General features: G+C 36.3%; 1 protein-coding gene across 1 annotated transcript; it reads right to left on the reverse strand.

Moving 5' to 3' along the window:
• Positions 1 to 545: 545 nt before the first annotated feature.
• On the reverse strand, positions 546 to 12,564 carry LOC113043349 (ras-related protein Rab-5C-like). Its single transcript, XM_026202674.1, has 6 exons — positions 12,418 to 12,564; positions 6,463 to 6,791; positions 4,149 to 4,300; positions 2,344 to 2,466; positions 2,169 to 2,262; positions 546 to 1,973 (listed from the first exon to the last, which is right to left on the reverse strand). The coding sequence occupies exons 2-6, from the start codon at positions 6,629 to 6,631 to the stop codon at positions 1,846 to 1,848; spliced, it is 666 nt and encodes a 221-aa protein (XP_026058459.1). The 5' UTR covers positions 6,632 to 6,791; positions 12,418 to 12,564; the 3' UTR covers positions 546 to 1,845.
• Positions 12,565 to 14,212: the final 1,648 nt, after the last annotated feature.

Here is a 14,212-nt window from a genome sequence, read left to right on the forward strand (position 1 = left end):
ATTTGCATTTGGTACTACCAGTCAGAACCTACATGGTCTCACAAACCTTAAAGGTGCACTCAGCAAGGTTTCTCCTTATAAATCAAGAACACATGATAATAATAGTCGAATCAATCTGTTACCTTATGAAAGTGGTTTTACTGTACATATAGACGGTCCCCTCAGGGAGGCTGCCATGTTAAGATCACATGACCAGCCAAATACTGTTTGCCTAATCAGAGCAGCCACCCTGTTATTTTTACACTTTCACTCATGAATTTAATCATGATTGACTGTGAACAGTGATTTTATACAATAGCATCAGTAACTCAAAACAACTGCCAGCACAAGATTAGCATAATAGCAGTGAATACACCATTACTCACTACTGTATGCTCCCTGCACATCAGCAAAAGATGTACATTCGAGAATCATTAACGAAAATGATCACCTTTTAAATCCATTTATTATCTGTGAATAAAAAAAAAAAACAGTTCTCCGTTCCCAACCATATTTAGGGACGATTGCCACCTACATTTAGAAATAACAACACAACAAACAGAATGTATACCTTCCCCTCCTTTATTGGTAAAATTACATGTTCTATTAGGTTTGTGTTTTTTCATTTATTTGTTTTTGTCCATTGCCTCCCTCGTTCCTCTGACCCTGCTTGAGACGTCTGGGTCACGGTTCACATTTATTGTGCTAGGTTACAACTGATGCTGAAAATGTGGGTCAAAAGAGACGTCCTGCGACATTAAACAAGAGGGAACAATATTGATAGAAAATGACATGTTGTCAGAGGACAAAGAAATACCCAGTGCACTCTAAGAGACCATAAGTAAAAAACAACAACAATTAAATTCTTACAAAGGTGCTGAATTGAAATGGTTAATGATTGGGGTCATATTCACAGGAAAATAAAGAAGAGAAAAAAAACAGCAATATTATTTTCTTTTTTCCCCTTGTAAATATGTGTGATTTTGGTCAGCGGAGGCTGATTTTGCCTGTGTTTTCTCCAAGTCTGATTTCAAAAACATTTCATTAATGCAAAAGGGGAAAAAAACAACACCAAATTGGAGTCATACCACCTGTTAATGCATTTAGATATACAAGTAAATATATGCAAATGATTAGAAAAGAAGTCTAGCCTATCAAATCATATACTGGTTTCATTTGTGCTGGAGTAGCGGACGTCTGAGAGACTAATACAACAGAAATAATACAGGATCTACAGAACAGCCTGACATAGATGGAAAATAGCCTTTTTCATCTCATTCTCCGACCTTTCCTCTCTCCGACAAAGGAGGGATGTGATCAAGGAGAGCAGAAAAATGAGGTGTAACTCAATACTGGCAGTATGCATCCACCAAAAGGGAGAGTGAGTTTGAATAGTGGCGTCGCCACTAAATTTTTCATTCAAACGAGCAAATGAGAGGATAAGGAGATACAAAGGAGAGACAACTCGTTTTTCCACCAGCAGCAGTCTGGAATTTCTTTTGTCTTAAGTGTGATTGGTTAGATCTGATCACATGTTTGTCTCTTTTTGCTTTGTCAAAGCTCTACGCAGGCAAATCGAATACCTTTGAAAATCATAGACGGCAGAGACACATGTCGTGGCTTGTGTTTGTATCTGAATGTGCATGTACTGTTTTTGGGAGGAATAACCGGTTCGAAACATTAACGTGTTGATTTAGAAGGGTATCAATGGCCAGTTTCCAGTTCTGAAGCTGTATGGTACAGTCTAACTGGCCATAGTTTAGAGCTGGGTCATAAGTGAATGGATCTCACACTATAGATTCATACTGTGTGTGTGTGTGTCTGTATCAGTCCTTGGGTGCATCTGCCAGCTGATTGGTCCATTGGTTAGTTGCCGCCTCCACAGCACTGGCCGCTTCTGCCCTGAGGTGCGGTCTCCTGTAGGTCGACCCCTCCTCTGGCCCGTCCAGCACTCCCTGATCCACCCTGCGGTTCGCTCTTCGGAAGCTTCTTGGCTAAAGAGAGAGATTGAGAAGGAAAGTTTCTCCATAAACATACTAGGTTGATTTGATCTGAATAAAATCAGCAGTGGTTTCTGAATGACTAAGCGTGGTGTCTGGTTGAGCGTTTTTGCGGCAGGTGAAACTGGTGTCATGTTGCGGTGTTTGCCCCAGGCTTGAAGAGAGTCAGTAAGAGAGATGAGATCGTACCGATAGCCATGAATATCTCGTTCACATTCATGGCGGTCTTTGCGGACGTCTCCATGAAGAGTAGGCTGTTGTCGTCTGCGTATGCCTGTGCCTCCTAAAGAAAGCATGTGGATGGGTCAATAGCCTATCAGAAGTAGATTGACACAATTAGTATTTTGCGGACATATAAACATACCTGAAAGTCAACAGCTCTCTTGTTGGCCAGGTCTGCCTTGTTGCCGGCCAGAGCAATAACAATATTTGGACTCGCCTGACGCTGCAGCTCCTTCACCCAGTTCTTTGCTCTAGTGAACGTGTCCTAGGAGCGCAAAGAAAAACAGCAGAGAACTAATTGTTAAACAAAAAATTAAAAAAAATAGATATATATATAATTTGTTAATTAATGCTTTTATTCAGTAAGGATGCATACATTTTTGTAAAGGTGATATAAAGACATTTATAACATTACAAAATATTCAAATAAATGCTGTTCTTTTTAGACCTGAAGAAAAAAATCTATCATGGTTTCCACAAAAATGTTAAGTAGCACAACTGTTTTAACCATAATCATGATAATAATAACAACAACAACAACTTTAAAATAATAATAATAATATTAAATCAATAAAAAAATAAATAAGAGGAACTGTTTCTTAAGCACCAAATCAGCATAACGGAATGATTTCTGAAGAATCGTGTGACACTGAAGACTGGCGTAATGATGTTGAATTTTTTTTTGTATTAAAATTGCAGCTTTAGCGTCATATATTTTTAATGACCTGATATTGCTATTTATTTACTAAAAACACATACATACGCATTCCAAAAAACTAAACAAAAAAAACCTACAAACATTTACATAATACAAATAAAACACTGTATTTTAATACAATCACACATACACAAAAACATCTCTTAAAGGGGATCTATATTGCCCCTATTTAAGATGTAATATAAGTCGCAGATGTCCCCAGAATGTGCCTGTGACGTTTCAGCTCAAAATACCCCACAGATAATGTATTATATCATTTTAAAAATGCCTATTTTGAGAGGAAGCAGAAACACACCATTTTCGTGCCTGTATCTTTAAATGCAAATGAGCTGCTGCTCCCCGCCCCTAAACGAGTCTATGTTCGTGTGAATCATTTGTGATCCAGCATCACCAACAGAAAAAGTGAGGATAAGTTTTTAATAAACCTTTGCAAATCGCCTTTTCTGATAATGTGCTAATTAGCAAGTTTCATGAACAATGCGGCTAAAGTAAACATTCTCTCTGAGAGTGGCTCGGAAGAGATGGGCGGGGTCAGCAGAGCTCATTAACATTTAAAGGAAAATGCTACAAAACAGAAAAAAAAACCTCTGAGCTCTGAAAAGATAGGGTAAAAAGGTGTTTTGTACACAACCATTGAGAAATTTTAACCAAACTGTTACAGACTTTTCATTACGACCCAAATAATAATATAAACTTGCATAAAATGGGCATCTGATGACCCCTTTAATAAGAATGTATTTCTAACTTGAATGTTGCTTTTACTCCTCTAGCAAGAAGATACACATGAAGGATTGTGTGCGGCTCACTTAGGGCAGGGTCTCTGCTAATACAAAGTCTTATTAAAAAATAAGGAGTGGGTGGATTTTTATCATTGTAGGGTGGTTGTGATCACACACTGCCAACAGACATTTATGTCCTTTAAGGTTGCCAACAAGAACTTCATTGCCACTGTGACTTGCTTGACTTTGAGCAAAGGTCTTACTGTATCCTACAGAATAATAATTAACCCCAGCAGTCAGTCAGGTGAAACCTTATTATTCAGACCTTACCCTTCAGCTGAGCACAATGGCATGATGTAAGCATTTATTAGAGCCAATGCATGGCTGGCAAAGTCACATTGCAGCTGAGGTGCCACGTAACCCTCAACTGGCGAATGATCGGCGGTACAATACACCTGTCTGATTCAACTCAAACTTCAAGGTTTTGACTTCATAATCAAGGGCACTTACTGTGTTAGTAATGTCATAGACGACAATGGCTGCTTGGGCTCCTCTGTAGTACATAGGGGCCAGGCTATGATATCGCTCCTGTCCGGCTGTGTCCCAAATCTCAAACTTTACTGTTGTATCATCCAGGCAGACTGTCTGTGTGAGGAAAGCAGCTAGAAAGGAAAGAGGAACAGAAATGTTTATGACATGACGCTAATGCGTATCAGTTCATATGCTCAAAATCATAATTTTAGCACATCCTTACTGCTGAGCTATGTAAGGCTGGACATGTTCAGAGCAGAGGAAGAATAAGAATCATGATCATGATCAGACCATCATCATTAGGTTATCTGACGTTTAAATGTACATTTGAAAGCTGCTTTTTACATCGAGATTTCCTGAGCAGAAGGGTTAGAAATGAGATCACAGTCAAAGGGAACAGAAAGTTCCCCTTTTTAAAATGCATCTCATTAAGTTTATATTTAGCACTTGGTTTATTTAGTAATAGTGCTAATGTAAGCGCAACCATAATTATTGCTCATAGACTACTGTTCAAATGTTTGGGGGTCATTTTTTTTAAAGGAATGATTTTTAAATTAATCAAAAGTCAAGTGACAGTAGATACATTTGTAATGTTACAAAAGATTTGTTTCATATAAATTCTGTTTACATCATAGTTTCTATTTTAAAAAAAAAATAATAAAAAAAATGAAGCAGCACAACTATTATTAGTATTTTATTAGTATAAATATTAGTAATATTAGTATTATTTCTGAAGAATCCGGACACTGAAGACTGGAGTAATGTTGCTTAAAATTCAGCTTTGAAATCACCATAATAAATTAATTAAGATTTATAATTAAAATTGAAATTGCAATAATATTTCACAATGACTGTTTTTACTGCATTTTCAATCAAATAAATGCAGCCTTGGTGAGCATATGAGACTTCTTTTAAAAAAATAATAATAATAAAAAATAAAATACCCCAAGTAGTAATGTATACATATATAAAAATATAAGATGTGAGATGACACCCGACCAAACAACTAGCAACATGCTAACCACAACTAACACCTTAACAACAACACAGAAACACTTTGGCAACCTCCCTGAACACTTGACCATCACAATAGTGACATTTGCACAGACAAGCATGTAGATCTCAGAGCACATTCAAATGACGCAGACACAGGAAGTGTGCAGAAGTGGACAATAAGAAAGACTTTGTGCTGAGTGAGGTGCCACGGTCACATGTTTGTAGCTCACATTAATTCCTCCACAGCAACGAGCATTGCGATCTTTGACCTGCTCACTGACGACAGGATGATGGCATTGAAGGAAAATATGTAGAAGGACAAACAAAAAAGTGCTGAGGATTTCCTTATTGTCAGCCTTGAGTAAGCATGTGGTATCCTGCCTGTACCAAATGTCTCTCCCAGCACTTTTCTTTCCTCGTGCCTGGCTTTATTCTAGAATGGATCTCTTTCTAGTGAAAATCTAACACTCTTAAAGATTCTCTGAGACGCTGATGACTTAAAAACGGAGGGACACACTAGCACACACACACTCAGGAAATCCCATTGTTGACTGTTTCCCTTTCCTTCTGGTCGCCTTCCTCTTTGCTCTCTTTGTCCATGTAATTAATTAAAACAGTGTATAACATAAATCTAGTAAAATGTAAAAATGAATACCATCTCAAGCTGTATACAGCATACATGTGTGTTTGGTTATGAGATCTGATGTGTGCACATGTATAAATGCGTGTCTGTTTTCCACTGCAGTATAACTCATGTGGTAGTCATGTGATTAGCGAGTAAGAACCAGCTCGTCTGCTTCTGAGCGAGCCCAGCCCTCTCACCACACATCAACACAGCCTCGTACATGAAGACAGTGTGCTCTATATTGAGTGTCTTCTCACTACCACTAAGGTGTTACATTAGAAGATATGATCCTGTAGCCAGTCTTCTAAAGGAGATAATCAACAGTTTTTTTTTTTTTAATTAGAATATTTTCACTGAAGGTTATCTTTAAAAAGAAAAAAACTGTTAGATCCTCTAAATGTAAAAATAGGCAGAAATGAGCATCAGAATTAAATAGGCGATATCGCCTAAAATAAAAAACCTCTAACAAAGGCCCACAACTGATTATTAGGTAACTATATATATATTGTGCATCCCTAACATTTAATGTCTGCTATCGGTCATGTCACAGCTCAAGATGGAGTTTAGGGCCTCTGTGTATTCTTGTGTGCATCAAATTCATATTCAAAAGTATGAGGAAATTCATCCATCTATAGAAAGCATAGGCTTAGACATAAACAGACTCCGGCTAACCTCCGATGGTGCTCTCCTGATACTCGTGGAACTGGCCTTTGACGAAACGCAGCACCAGGCTGGACTTGCCCACGGCAGACTCTCCCAGCAAGACCAGTTTGAACTGGCATATTTTGTTCCCGACGGGGGCGGCACCATTGGTCCGCGCTGGTCCACCTCGCCCCGCCATGCCAACAGGCCGGACAACAGGAGAGGAGAGGGCTGACTGGATCTGAGAGGGGTCCTGAACCAGGATCAGTGGAGCTCAGGGGAGGATGGGTTCGAGAGAGAGAACCAGGGTGAGAAAGGGAGAGAAAGATGGAGAGATGGCCCCTACTGGATGAACAAACCTAGAGGAAAAAGGAAAAAGAAAGTTGATCAACAAAAGATATAAATGGCCATATAATAAATGACTGGACTGTGATGCTCTCTAGTTGAGTGAACGGAAATGACGGACTCATTACAGGTGGTTAACAGCCATCACAACATTCCAGCGCACAAACCATTAACAATACCCCATAATGCTTCAATAAACCTCACCGTCACAAAACAGCCCCCTTTACAGATTCCACCCACACTGCACTGCAATTACAGTTAAAACATCAATACAAAAACACACAAAGTAAATATCAGACTGTCATGTCACACAGACACTAACCTAGTTCCCCAAATAACCTACACTTCTCGGTTGTCGAAAATGATCTGCACCATATCGAATGATAAGTTGCAGAAAACAGGTCAGAACCTGTTTGTATTTTGTGTGTGTATATTTGTCATTCAGAGCATACCACGGACCCACATTCAGCTCAGCTTCAAAACAAATGATGGACAACAGACTGTGGTGGCATCACACCTTCTTTAGGCTGTCAGATTATTTGCACCTCCTGAAACATTTGTTTTCTTGCACACTGGGTGTTCGGTGTAACCTTTGGTTATTAGAAAAGTTCCACGGATTCTCTGAAGCCAAATACAGACAACAGAGCTAAAGTAGATCACTAAAGCAACCGAGAGAATAAAGAGGAGTGAAAATGAGTGGGATTATTATAAAAGAAAGAGATACAGAAAGAAGAAATAACAGTAACTCTGAGGTCAGTATTGGAGCTTGTTAAAAACAGGCAGATTTTCTTTCAGCTGTAGGTACGAGTCAAGAGAAGACAAAAGTCAATAACCGGATGGACAGATCTTCATCTACTGTAGGAGAATATTCAGGTAGGCCATCAGAGGCGGTAACATGAACAACATTTTCATTTTAACCTGTATATATCCTGGTAATGACTGCAGGAAAAGGTCAACTGAAGTAGTTGGCAATGAAAAAAAGTGATTATGGAGAGTGAGATGTCACTGCCAGCATCAGGTCTTGAGGTTCAGCCTAATCTAAAGCATGTGACGGAGGTTTAGAAACCCTCTCACACACACACACACACACACACACACTTCTGCAAAGTACACCTTCATGCCACGCTGGAGAAAGTGGAACAACAGAAACAACAACAAAAAAAAAAACTCACCAAAACCACACCAGAGCTTTTACAAAGCAAAACATTGATTAAATAAAATAGTCTGAATATTTATTTATTTTATTTATTTTTTAATCACTCTCAATATTGAAAGGATTTATTTATTTTATTTTTATAAGAGGAACCCCCATTGGAAATGACATTAAAATTAATGTAAACATTAACATTAAAAACACAAAACATTTCATAGTTAATATAGTACGTAACAGAAAATGCAGACCTGCAGCAATGATGATCGGTCTCAAGTATGAGATGCACAATGAATGGACAGATGTCCATCTAGTGCATGTTTATGACAAACAAAAGCAGCCCATCATACTGTAAACAGCTCTGACAGAGCTTTATGATCGGCCAAAACGTCTTACGTCAGCGCATTCAGACCTGGTACATGCTCAAACTGGCATCATACTGGTCATTTACTGGGAACGTTACACCTTCTCATAGCTGAAAATGGCCAGAGCTGATTTACTGACCTTTCAAAAACGTACCTTTTGAAAAGGTCCTGTTCACACATGATCTCTAAATGATTACAATTTTTTTGGCTGAAGAGGACAGAGACCATTTAACAAGATTAACACTTAAAAAAAAATGTTAAAGTTAAATCAAACATATTTATTAAAACATCTGTTTTAATGCTTGTTTAATGACTTTAAGAAACCTCATTGGCCCATTAAATGCCTTAAAAAATAATAAATGAAATAACCATCACCAGCAAAAGCATTCAGCAGACTAGAGAATAATTCTGATGTTCTGCTTTACTGCTTTTTAACAAAGAACCAAAGCATCTTATAATTAGATGGACATACTTCATAATTGACCTTGCAGCAATAGTTAAGTAAATTCATTAATGACGTCAGACTCGAGACGATGGAAAGACCATAATAACGCTCTTCACTGTAACACCCTTTTGCTCAAAGATGAAGTCACCAAATACCAGATAAAGACAGATGAAATTCCACAGAGCGCTGTAATTTCCTGACATGGTATTTTAATCTGCTACTATCAGAACTTGAATTACCTGATTCACACTTCCTGTCATCTTTTCAGCGAGGCCACCTAATCGAAAGATACCTGTGCGTACATGTGTCGACCTGAAAAGCTGTCACCAGCATTCCAATTCATTTGGCTCATTTCCTGTTCATGTGAAATCGCATGATATGTGCTGAATACACAGTGCTGTGGTAAAGCCAACAAGGACTGCAATAATACGGTCCCTCCCCCATCAAACAGCTCACTGACCCTCTCAGATCACAACTGTGTGGAAATAGGAAATGCTATCCAGGAAACTGACCAGCTGGAAGGAAATCTCATGCATCACCAACAAAGGACTGCAAGCAGCCTAATCACTAAACACATGTCTGATAAGGTGTGTTAGAGAGGACTGTCTATATCTACTGTAAGAAGTCATTTTAATTCTGCAGAGCAAACACAGATAACACCACACCCACACCCTGCCTAACTGCTGCTGCTGCAAACTACTGCTTTAGAAAGTTTAATATACTTTTTCTTTTTTTCATCTAATATTTGTATTTTATTTCTTCTTAGTTTTATTAGCGCCCTATGAAATCAGTTTTATTTTTTCTTAAATTCCGTTTAATTTTTTACATTCTTCTCTGCTTCTTTTCAATGATTTAATTCAATTATATTAATCAAAAATCACACCTGATTAATTAAAATCATGAAACATATACATTTTCATTTTTCCTACATTTTCAAAAGTTTTAGAATAATTGTGTTTAGGGCCCAATTAAATGTTTTCGTTTTTATAATTAGCAAATTCTGTTTTAGCATGTCTAATTATTTGAATGCATAAAACAGCTTATTTTATTCAAGCTTTTCTTAAAGAAGTCTTATGAATTTTTTTCCCCTGAGAAATTCTGTGTTGTGTATTTACATTTTTCTGGTTATCAACAGAAGGCATAAAACATTCATTTGATTTATCTTTTAATTATTGAAAGTTAATCAAACTTTATTTTTTGACAAACAAATGGGATTTACTATTAAAATTAAAACCTGAAGAAGAAATGTTGTGTGATTATTCCTTAAATTATGTTTGTTTCATTTTAATAGAAGTAGGTTATGTACATTCTACTGAAAAATACACTTCAAATAAAACCACATTTTAAATTGACGGGTTGTTGCGAACACCTTCTGTGTATGTGATGATGCTCAAGAAATGACTCTTAGAGCAGTTCTGGAGATGTTGTTCTTAAGTTTATTTCCTCATTTAGAGAGACAGCAGATGCTGAAAACACAGCGAGTGTTATCGCGCTTCAGCATGTGTTTAAGAGGCGAAACTGCAATTTGATTTAAGTGTAATCTTAAGACCTACTTTTTATTAATTCTTTTACATTTTGAACATTTCCATGACATTCCGTGTTAAACTGTGAATTCCATTTTTATGACTGGATTCCGTATCGGAGAAATCATAGGGCCTTATTTTAACTAACAATAACAACACCAAAGCAAAATTATTTAGCTAAAGATAACAAATACAAAAATTATAATTACAAAAACTATTCCTGTAAATCATAACTGCAATACTCACTTTGTGAACCTTGTATTTGCATGTTAGTGATTTAACACACTAACATGCAGCTTCCTGCAAACCCTGTGTAAAACAGTTTAATTGGCAGAGTCCTAATCATAAATGGAGAGAAAGGGAAAACATTCAATGGCAAAAAAATAACCTTGATCACACACTGGTTTCTCATAAAACCCTCAATATCAACATATAGGAGTCATCTGTAACAGCCACAATATTTGGCAATGGCCATTTCAATCCAATGAGCAAAGAAATTTTAATTTGATTGCTCTAATGGAAGAAATACAAAAACAGCCTTTTTGATGTCCTAAAATGCCTCATGCAGTCACAAAGCATGCTGGGAAAAGCCACTTTGCTCTCTGGAGCAGAACTAGGAGATGAAAGTAATATTCTGTTCCTGTTTGCTCACCTGCAGCGTCAGGCGAAACAAGAAAGTGTCACACATTAACATCGGAATGAAGTCTCTTTCTATATTCATTCACATCACATGCTACTTATGTTAAGCATTAGGTGTACCCTCACACACTAAAACTAACCAAACCACAAATAAGACGCAACACATTATTATATCTCAAAGACAATGGAATTATGGGACTTTAAAACAGTGCTGAAGCAAGACTTTCTGCAGTCATGTGTGCATCAAGTGCCTCTGCTGAACAAAAGTTCACTATGTGCAACAGGACAGGCATTATATAAGATTTCAAATCCTCACCGTATCAAAGGTGAACATTCATTACTGACAAACAAAGGAGGAAAAAAGTTGTACAAGTATGAACAGGTATACTAATTATAAACTTGTAAGACATGATAAACAGTAAAAAAAAACAAAAAAAAAACAGCAGTTCATTACCAAGAACAGAAAAATTATTCTGCTTAGCTCAAAATACATAATCATAATTATTCAAATACAGTTAATAGTTATTATTACTACATACACAGAATGAACACACATTCTGTTTTAAATATGAAGTTTTATTAAATAATGCATTGATTATTTATTTATAATAATTAATAAACATGGGTGCTCAAATATGTGAGCTTCCAGATTTACCATATTTGACATGCTCTTTATAGGTGCAATGATCACTGTTTATATGTGAATAAAAGCATGATCCGCCTAAACTTTAAATTTTTTTCACTACACACAGTACATATTGCAGCATTTTTGTGCAATATATAACACAATATTATACATAGTGTATATATATATGACTTTGAGAAGCTTAAAAACATATTGTCTTATAGCTGTAGGCTCATGTGAATCAATGTATGTGCGATCTTCAGTGATGACTCATCCAGCTGACCTGTCAATCAAGCCTCCTCAGGCCACATTATTGACTTCCTCATGAAGTCCTACGTCTTTCACTTCTGATCTGCGCCTTCCACGAGCTCTGAGTCTGACCACAAGCTCTAAACTGAACCTGCTTCACTGATAAAAACGGCCTTCGGGAAAGTTTTTGAAGGAGATAAAAATACATGTAGATGTACGTTTGAAGAAGTATCACCTTGCTGATCGCGATACAATCGGCTCTTTGCGACAGCAGGCAGATGCGTGTGTCTGCGGCATCACAACGGTCAAATGACTAGCCGTGAAAACAAGGAAGCCCTGCTGCAGATGGTCAAACTTCAGAGCTGCTGCTGCTGATGATCACACACACATATATCTGTACACACACCCATACAAGCCTTCTGCATTAAACGGATCTTTCGCCGTAAGATTCATATCTAGAACAAGACCGAGAGGCCCGAGTTATTCCTTCATTACGTCGCCGAGGGGAAGATCCAGAGGAGCGGCTCAGGAGCGTCATGGGCTTCGGCTAACAGTCTTGACAGTTCCGCTGTATCAGTAAACCACGACCAGCTAACAACAATCTATCAATAATCATATCAGTGCCAAAACCAGACAGCGGTTACCTTGAGATATGAGTGCGGCGCCTTTCTCTTTCTGTCAAATCCCTGGCTGTCAGGCTGAGAGAAAATTCCTCTCCTGCCGCCTCTAGTATCTCCAGTCGACGGGCCTTGGCCTTCACTTCCGCTTTGAGGGACGAACTTCCGTAATACGCCTTCTTCCGAGGAGGAGGGGCTTGTTTGATATTTCTCATCAACGACTAGATTATTATAAATGTAAACTTTTTCTTTAGCCTTTAATCACTTTTTTTTTTACACAATTTCCTAATTTTAAGTATGGAAATATTAAATTTCAAATTAGGGCTACAATTAATTATTTTTCCATGTTCCGAGTACAGGTTTTTAGGTGTCATTACCAAAAAATTTTTTTTTTTCTTTCTTTCTTTTTTTGACTTCTAACTTGTTATGTTAGGCAGTGATGTTTTTTAACTAAACCTAAAACTAGTTAAAACACTGCCTGGTAACTAACTAAAATAAGTTTATGTTGATTTACTACTACTACTACTACTAATAATAATAATTAAAGCAAATTAATGCCAAAGAGAATTATACACACACACACACACACACACATATACATATATATATATATATATATATATATATATATATATATATATATATATATATATATATATATATATATATATATATATATATATATATTTTTTTTTTTTTATTAAAGAAAAAATACTGAAACTTAAACATTTTAGAATGTATTAAAAATAAATAAATAAAATAAAAATAATAATAATAATAATAATAAGCCCAAGGCATATCTGACCATACCATTGCATGACAGTGTTGATTAAGATTTATTTTATGTTATTCTTTCCTTCTTTCTTCCTTTCTTTGCCATTTTAGTGTCTGAAAGCATATTAGTTTTCAATTCTGTTTTAATTTGATAATATAAATAAACAAAACTGACTTTATTAACCACATAAATCAGTTAAGACATACAGTCATTTATCATATTTAATAATATAAGGTAATAAAATGCTACATCAAGATCAGAGATTTACATCTGCTCTGTAGACTTGTGCTGGTAAACGGACTGATGCTTTGTAATAACAATCTTATCCTGAACACAAGATCAGCTGTGCACGTGCTCAAGGTCATGTACACACCAATAATCACCAAGCTGGGGCGCTGCAGGCTAATTCAATTTTGAGCGGATTATGATTAGGCTATTATTTTTAATTATTATTTCCTCAAAATATGTATGATTTCTGTCAGGTAAAGTACCTATTTTATTTTAACTACACATTTTTTAATCAAAAGAAACAGGGAGTATTGATATATTGTATTTAATTAAACACACGATTTATTTTGTGATTTTGTAAGTTTTAACTGTTTGTTCTTCAAAACCATAGCCATTGAGGGTCAATAATAAGGTCCCACTAGTTAACATTAGGTAATGCAATAACTAACATTAATAATAGCAATACAATTGTTACAGTATATATTAATCTTTATCAGTGTTACTTGATTAAAAAAATGTCAGCTCATGTACATAAAAAAACATTAAGAGATATTAACATTTTTTCATTTTAACTAATGTAGTTAACCAACGTATTTTAAAAATAAAACATTATTGTAAAGTATTACTTTTGGATCTTAAGTGCTGTTTTTAGATCATTTAAAATTATTAATAACAATTTATTAATATATATGTTGCACTTTATTTTACAGTACGTGTACTAACATATACTTATAGTGTACTTACAGTGTATTTATCTAAGAAAGTTCTGGTAATACAAGGTAACTACATGGGGTAGGGTTAGGTTAAGGGGTTTAGGGT

This window comes from Carassius auratus, chromosome 3 (genome assembly GCF_003368295.1).
Source record: "Carassius auratus strain Wakin chromosome 3, ASM336829v1, whole genome shotgun sequence".
In the NCBI taxonomy this organism is placed as follows: Eukaryota; Metazoa; Chordata; class Actinopteri; order Cypriniformes; family Cyprinidae; genus Carassius; species Carassius auratus.